Genomic DNA, 9114 nt, shown 5'->3' with positions numbered 1-9114 from the left:
TTTTTTTATTATACATAGTTACCATTATTATCTGTTACGATTTTTAATGCCTGTTTAAACAATTTTTCCAATCAATTTATTTAAAATATTTTTTTTTCTTTTCCAAAACCTCTATATTACAATTCCTATGAATTTTTAAGTAATTACTAATCATAAAATAATTTCTGTAGAGGATTGATAGATAGATCCTAGTTTTTCATCAGAAGGTTTTTGGTTTGAATCCCAGTCAAATTGGATATTTTTTTAAAATTATTAATTTCTATTCCTTATTCCCTCTAAAAAGGGAAGGAAGGTATATAGGTCATAGAAATACTGTTCCCTCGCTCTTCTAGCCCAAAAAAATTTGTATAAAAGTCATAAAACATTTATTTTCTGTATAGTTTTTTAACAAATCCTAATAATCTTCAATCTCTTCAAAATTATTTTTTCACAGATTTTATTTATGTAGTACTTTACATACTCTACTGTTTTTATATTATCTCAAGATGATGTGTGGGCTCTCTACTTCTATAGTTAAATCTATAATTTATTATTTACCAGCCTGTGTAAAATATTTACTCTTTCATATTTTTATATTTATGTGAATTTCTGTTTAATGAACTAATATGTGCTATTCTTATAAATGTGTATGGTTATCTCATCCAAGGTAGGTTCCTTGCACCATGTCCGCCTCCATTTTCCTCTACTTTAAGCTAAATTGTTGAGTTGCTGATAATTTTTTTTATGAGATGTGCAGAGAAAATCATTTAGTCTGATTGGAAATTTGTAGCATATGAAAAATGCCATGCCTGACCAGGATTTGTACCCAGGATCTCGGGTGAAAGGCTGAGATGCTACCACTCGTGCCTCAGAGATTTCCTTTTAGAATTTACGTTTAACTTTACCTAAAGTTTCTTTAAAGCAGTGCGAGTACTTACATATTTAATTCTTTTTCCTTCTTTGTTGAGATATTAGCTTATTTATATCTCCTATCCACTACTTTTACTATACTAATATTAATTTGCATGCCATATTATGTAATATCTTCTAATTCTGAAATTATCTGTTGAACATGTGCTTCAAATCCCAAAAAAACATGTGATCTCTGAACCTTGTACAATTTATTTTGCTTCCTCCCTTCATTTTCCAGAAATTTTTATCGTCATACTATAAACAAGGTAGGGGATATGCAGAACCCTTCCTTTCTCTTCCCAGAACAAATCCCTCAAGTTATTGTATTTTTTTCTTACATTTTTGTGGTTCATATGTAATATTTTATTTTTCAACTTTTTATAAAATCAGTGTAAATGAAAAATATATTTATTTTTTAATTAATAATCTTTTTATGATGTTATACTGATCAAGACTTTGCTATGATTTCCTTTGAACCTGCTTCATTTCTGGTTAAACACTTCTTATTATAACATGATTTATAATTTTGTACTGACCTGAATAATGTATTTATTTTATCATCCATTTTATTCACTTATGCTTTATTTCTTATTTTGAAATCTGACTGTTTAGTTCATGTAGATATTTATTTTTTTTATAGTCCAAGGTTTTAACTTATTACATGCCCTTATGTTGTTGTTTGCCTTTCATAAATTAAAAAAAAAGTATATTTTCAAAAGATTTTATTAAATTGCTGACTACTCCCCCTACAATAAATTCACAGGAATGGTGCAGGAAAGTAAATATGAACAATTTTTAGAATCAGTTCAGTGACTGCACATAAAGTACTGAGCTAAAAGAACAATTAAGTTTTGTTTGCTTTCCCTTAGAGTATTGATGTTGAAATACTCATTCTGTTTATTAAAAGTCTTCATTCAGTCCCTTTTTCAGTTGACTTGGTTCGGCACACTGACATGCAACCATACATTTGGCTTAATGAAGAAGGCTTAGAACTTCATCTAATAAGCCTGTCTTGGGATGCTTGTTATACTATTTTTGGGAAAAACTTGTGGATCATGTTAGGTCACCTATAACCATTATAGTTATATTTTTTAATATACATACATAAATAAGGGAATGATCTACATTTTTAGAGAGCAAAGAATTGGAGGAAAATCACTTGTATTAATTTGTTAAATTAATTAAAATGTTTTTTCTTTATTTTAAATTCTTTATAGATGTTTTTTATTACCAACTAACTTAGCTGTGCTAATCTGTGATATAATTTCAACCAATTTGAAGTTCTGAATGTAACATTGATGATTTTTGTTTACTGGTTTGGTGAGCAAACGAGCTTAAATCATGATTTATAAAGAGCTTAGTCAAAATTGTTAAACAGTTACATTTTTAATGATACAAACTCTAATCAATACAATAGATTAAGGGAAAAACTTTTATTAAGTCAGGAATATTATTTATTACTATTTAAGTTGCACTCAATTTTTATAACTTTTTTTATAAATCTTGTAAGGGATCGTTGTTCATCTCATAAGAATACTTGATAATATCCACCTCTTTAATTTGCTATTAAAGAGGTGGATTAAAAAATTTAATTTAATCTGTCATTAAACAGATTTAAGGTATGCCATTACAGAGATGGGTATTATCATCTCAACATTTTGTAATTGCATTATTATACTATCATTCGAGATGAAGCATTGATATTTTTGAAAGCAATTGTGGGGTGTACTGTAATACAATAGAGAGCACAATTTTTAAAACAATAGTTCAAATGAACATTAAGTTTCCACCTGTTTGAATTTAATTCTTATAAATAGAAAACTGTATTTAGTAGAATGTAAAATTTATGATTGGTTTTGGTTTTCTTAATTTTCAGATTCACTATGTTTTATCACCTGTACAAAAAAAAATTGTAAAGCCTTGATTTTATACAGTCTGAAAGAGTATGACAGGAAATGAATTAGCTGTAGAAGAAAAGTAATGAATTTCAAAAATCATTTAATGTTACTTTGTTTTCTTGAGATATCTCTGCAATACCCTACCTAATCTTAGGAAAAAAGTTCCAGTAATTTGAAAGTGAATCCTCAATCATTTATACTGCTTTCTTGTGATTAAACCTTGGGATTTTTTTTAATTTGCTTACAGAACTATTTTTTTATAAACCCTAGTCATTTAACCTTATTCTATTTGTCTTCTTGTTACACTGTTGTAAAAAATTTTAAATCTGGCTTGACTAGTTATCACACAATATTAGCATGTCCCACTAAGAGAGCTTTCTAAAAATTTGTAAAAGATGCTTGTAAGTTGGTCAAATTTCTTGCAAAAATTTTTTTTTTAAATTATTGTATTCCTGGTTTTAAGACACCTTTTCTATTTTCTGTAAACAAAGCATTAGCCTTTTTTTTTGTCTTCAGTCATTTGACTGGTTTGATGCAGCTCTCCAAGATTCCCTATCTAGTGCTAGTCGTTTCATTTCAGTTTACCCTCTACATCCTATATCCCTAACAATTTGTTTTACATATTCCAAACGTGGCCTGCCTACACAATTTTTCCCTTCTACCTGTCCTTCCAATATTAAAGGGACTATTCCAGGATGCCTTAGTATGTGGCCTATAAGTCTGTCTCTTCTTTTAACTATATTTTTCCAAATGCTTCTTTCTTCATCTATTTGTTGCAATACCTCTTCATTTGTCACTTTATCCACCCATCTGATTTTTAACATTCTCCTACAGCACCACATTTCAAAAGCTTCTAATCTTTTCTTCTCAGATACTCCGATTGTCCAAGTTTCACTTCCATATAAAGCGACACTCCAAACATATACTTTCAAAAATCTTTTCCTGACATTTAAATTAATTTTTGATGTAAACAAATTATATTTCTTACTGAAGGCTCGTTTCGCTTGTGCTATTCGGCATTTTATATCGCTCCTGCTTCGTCCATCTTTAGTAATTCTACTTCCCAAATAACAAAATTCTTCTACCTCCATAATCTTTTCTCCTCCTATTTTCACATTCAGTGGTCCATCTTTGTTATTTCTACTACATCTCATTACTTTTGTTTTCTTCTTGTTTATTTTCATGCGATAGTTCTTGCGTAGGACTTTATCTATGCCGTTCATTGTTTCTTCTAAATCCTTTTTATTCTCGGCTAGAATTACTATATCTTCAGCAAATCGTAGCATCTTTATCTTTTCACCTTGTACTGTTACTCCGAATCTAAATTGTTCTTTTTATATCATTAACTGCTAGTTCCATGTAAAGATTAAAAAGTAACGGAGATAGGGAACATCCTTGTCGGACTCCCTTTCTTATTATGGCTTCTTTCTTATGTTCTTCAATTATTACTGTTGCTGTTTGGTTCCTGTACATGTTAGCAATTGTTCTTCTATCTCTGTATTTGAACCCTAATTTTTTTAAAATGCTGAACATTTTATTCCAGTCTACGTTATCGAATGCCTTTTCTAGGTCTATAAACGCCAGTATTTTGGTTTGTTTTTCTTTAATCTTCCTTCTACTATTAATCTGACGCCTAAAATTGCTTCCCTTGTCCCTATACTTTTCCTGAAACCAAATTGGTCTTCTCCTAACACTTCTTCCACTCTCCTCTCAATTCTTCTGTATAGAATTCTAGTTAAGATTTTTGATACATGACTAGTTAAACTAATTGTTCTGTATTCTTCACATTTATCTGCCCCTGCTTTCTTTGGTATCATGACTATAACACTTTTTTGAAGTCTGACGGAAATTCCCCTTTTCATAAATATTACACACCAGTGTGTATAATCTATCAATCGCTTCCTCACCTGCACTGCGCAGTAATTCTACAGGTATTCCGTCTATTCCAGGAGCCTTTCTGCCATTTAAATCTTTTAATGCTCTCTTAAATTCAGATCTCAGTATTGTTTCTCCCATTTCATCCTCCTCAACTTCCTCTTCTTCCTCTATAACACCATTTTCTAATTCATTTCCTCCGTATAACTCTTCAATATATTTCCACCCATCTATCAACTTTACCTTTCGTATTATATATTGGTGTACCATCTTTGTTTAACACATTATTAGATTTTAATTTATGTACCCCAAAATTTTCCTTAACTTTCCTGTATGCTCCGTCTATTTTACCAATGTTCATTTCTCTTTCCACTTATGAACACTTTTCTTTAATCCACTCTTCTTTCGCCAGTTTGCACTTCCTGTTTATAGCATTTCTTAATTGCCGATAGTTCCTTTTACTTTCTTCATCACTAGCATTCTTATATTTTCTACATTCATCCATCAGCTGCAATATATCGTCTGAAACCCAAGGTTTTCTACTAGTTCTCTTTATTCTGCCTAAGTTTGCTTCTGCTGATTTAAGAATTTCCTTTTTAACATTCTCCCATTCTTCTTCTACATTTTCTACCTTATCTTTTTTACTACTAGGTTACCTCTTGATTTGAAATGATTTGGACCTCCTTCTAATCAATTGAGTAGCTCTGATGTTATTGAAATTCTGTTTATGATCTTTTAAGTTAACCACGAAAAGATCAGAGTTAAATATTTCTCATTCAACTCTTCAGAACATAATGAAAAAGAGCTTAGATTTAAGCCTGTTGATGTTAATGAATTTGCTAATTAGGACGTGGTTTTAAGGGATACTTAATGCAAAGATCTTGTACGAGGTTTAATCAATGTTCAAACACAGAAACTAATTTTCTTCTCAGATGAGTGTGCCATTAACCTGAGTAGTAGATCTTGGACCATGTATTTTTGGTGTAAAGAAAATTTCCCACATATCCACCACATGATGTGAATAGCAATTTCTGATAGGACCATAATTTTTATTCCTCAGCAAGATGGAGTTCCAACTTATTGTGCACAATTGGTAAGGAATTTTTTAAATGACTTTTGAAGGGTAGGTTTCTACCTCAACAAGAAAATAATTTCATTAGTGAATAAGTAATGTTCAGAAATGTAATTAACTGCCATTTTACAGCAAGATGGAGCTCTTGCTCATTATGCTTAGTAACAGACTTTTTAAATGAAAATTTTAAAGGGGAGATAATTAGAAGGGGCTATAAAATTCACTAGCTGCCTAGAGTTTTGGATCAAATTATTTGTGACAATTTCCAATCAAAGAAAAGATCTCCCATTTGCAATTAAATGATGTTGATAAGCTGAAAACTGTTTTCAGAGATTGTTTTTATGACTGATCATTCAATATGGAAGAAAATATCTAAATGCACTTTGTGAATGATAAAACTGTGGGATGACAATGGTGGAGCACATGCACATGTAATTTAAATTAAGTTTTTTGAAAAAAATTAACTAGATTAATGATGAACAATTCATGTTTATTTCTTTATATGGAAAGAGACTTTGTGACCATGCTGTACATGTATTTTAAGGATTAAGCTATGTATTTAACTCAGTCTGATTGATGTAAAAGTGTTTTGAAAATATTTTTATTAATACCAGTAAAAGGGATGAAGTATAGGGCTAAAGTATTTATCACCTGTTCAACAAAAAATTGTAATGATTATATTTTATACAGGCTGAAAGAATATGAGTCATATTCTTTCAATCTATATAAAATGAAATAAATTAGCCGTAGAAAAAAGAAAGTAATGAATTCTAAAAATCATGTAATGTTGCTTTGTTTTCTTGAGATATCTCTGCAGTACTTTAATCTTTGGAAAACAAAGTTCCAGTAATTTGAAAGTGAACTTTCAATCATTTTATGCTGCTTTCTTGCGGATAAAGCTTGGGTTTTTTTTAGTTTACTTGCAAAACTATTTTTGTATTTATTGTCTGTTACACTGTTGTAACAAAATTTAATTCACCGAAAACCATTTTTAGGAGTGGGGGTAAAATTTAGCAAAAACGTTTTCGTATTTTTAGTAAAGGGCTAAAGTAATTTACAAAATTAAGTTTTCATAAAATGCTAATTTGTAAAATTTCATAACTAAATTTATCAAAAACAGTTTTTATAATTTTGTTAAAATTTCAATGTTTGCTGTTGGGCAAAAAACTAATTTGATACATATTTAAACGGGAGAAAAATTTTCACAAAATATAAAAAAACTTTTTAATTGTTAAAGTAATTATTATTATAAGCTACTTCTTTGCTTCACGCATTTATGTATACACAAGTACAGGCAAATATTTCTACACGCCATCACTTTAGAATTAAATAAGTTTTTACAGCGTTTTATTGTTTACTGTCATTCCAAAACCTAGAACATCAACGTCCACCTACTTTTTAACAAGTTTTATAACGTTACGTGAAAAAGGGTTTCCGTCGCTAATACTAGTTACAACTTTAGATATCGTAAATCAAATACATTTTTACTGCCTAAGAAATTATTTTTAACGGTTTGCATTTGCAACGTAACAAAATCTAACAATTTGGAACGTACGCTACTGAAGAACATGTGGTAACGGTTTCCGTCTTTAGATATCGATGTACATTATAACCCATTCACACATGTGCGTTCGAGCGACAAACATCGAAATGAGTTAATTCTGTTTAGCTGTTTACAATACTATTTTGTTTCCAAACTGAATGTTTTGTAACATTATTAAGAGTGTGGCATTCTTAGGTTACAATGATTTTGTCAGCAAGGTAGTTGATGTATTATTAGTTTGAGAATTATTTATTGACATAACAAACGTACAGTTAAAGCAGACCCCATTTCTTATCAAATTAGTATTATCGATTGTTGAACGTTTGAAGTTTAGACAGAAAAAGTCGACGATAGGCCTGGAAATTTGGAGGTTATGATTACTTGAAGCTTTCAACATGCAAGTTTCTGATCCTAATAATATAAAAATTTATAATTTGAGTGCTGGGAAGTCCCTACCTGAGGTACGTACTATTAGTTTGTAAGTAATAATTTTGTTGACAATATGTGATTGATTGCTGCAGAATATCGGCACGTTATTTTTTTTGTAGAACATAGAGAACGGGTCACGTCTGTTTGTTAGACTAATGTAATTTAATATAATAACAGTATTATTTAAAAAAAATAATTTGTGGGTGTAACTACTGTTTGTGTAAATGGTACTTGTCCATTAACCGTGTAAATTGATAAGCATGTCATCAATCTTTCTTTACAAAAGGGGAAAACGCTGATTATTATTGTACGTTAGAAAAATTGTGTTTTTGTTAATTACTTAATTTGGTTGAACTTTTATGTAGTTACTGTAGAACTATATAAGTTTGATATATACATGCGAAACTGTGATTATGATGTATTGTTTTGTTGCAGTAAAGTTATTTAGCCAGATAATCATATAAATGAAAATAGTTTTACATTTTTTCATCATTCATTTGACTAGTTTGATGGGTTTTTCTCCATTTCATTTTTCCAATATTTTACTTCAACATACATCTTCAGTTATCTTTTTTATGTATGTGTTTGTCTTCTTCTCCAGTGTTTACCATCTATTCTACAATTAGTTAACCTAGATGCAATATATCCTACCAATAAAGTTTGTCACCTTATTCAATTTTCAAGATTTTCCTGAAAATATATTTTCATACATTAAAGTCAATCCATTTGAAGTGTCCCAAAAAAACATAAGCCGGTTGCTTGACCAATTCCAAAAAATTGAAATTTACACATGTTTCCGACATGTTTGAATTATGTACAATTTGAATTATTTTCTTATTTGTAGGCATATGTTAGTAGTTTTACCATAAATGATATTAATGGTGATATACTTACCCCTAAATTTTTATGAATTCTTGAAAACTAATTTAAAAAAAAAATTAAAATTTTGTCTTCAAATAACGCTGATGGGGCTGGTAATAAAAACCTCAAATTTGCACAACATGCAATGTTTTTGTAGAAGTTCATGGCAAATAAAAACGTTTCTTGTGTATTGAGCTAATAAAAAAGTTATAACCTCTCAAAAATCATGAAAAACCTGTTAAAGGCAATACCATATTGGGTCAGTAAATAAGTGCTCCAAGAAGGGGGAGCACTTGTCTTCTATGCACTTTACATTTTTTATATTTATCCCCTATGTGGTTGAAGTTGACGTTTTCAATATTTATATAATGGTATTTTTTAAATTATTAATGATAACATAACCAGTACCTACTATTTAATACAATTTTGATTCAAAAATGCTTGTAAAACTTACCCAAACTGAGATTTCAATGAATAGCCTACATCGTTTTTCAAGAATTCATTTTTATTTTTATATTGGTAAACACTATCAAAGGAAAAATAAA

General features: G+C 29.7%; 1 protein-coding gene across 1 annotated transcript in view; it reads left to right on the top strand.

Moving 5' to 3' along the window:
- Positions 1-7337: 7337 nt before the first annotated feature.
- The window catches only part of l(2)34Fd (nucleolar protein 10 lethal (2) 34Fd), a 36665-nt gene continuing 34888 nt past the window's right edge, over positions 7338-9114 (top strand). Inside the window, exon 1 of the mRNA XM_075358567.1 lies at positions 7338-7740. Coding sequence (XP_075214682.1) covers positions 7675-7740 — 66 coding nt within the window. The 5' untranslated portion in view covers positions 7338-7674. The remainder of the gene's footprint in view (positions 7741-9114) is intronic.

This window comes from Lycorma delicatula, chromosome 2, assembly GCF_047948215.1.
Source record: "Lycorma delicatula isolate Av1 chromosome 2, ASM4794821v1, whole genome shotgun sequence".
NCBI classification, from domain to species: Eukaryota; Metazoa; Arthropoda; class Insecta; order Hemiptera; family Fulgoridae; genus Lycorma; species Lycorma delicatula.
Note: the sequence above shows the minus strand (reverse complement) of the source record. Positions and strands in the feature narration are given on the sequence as shown.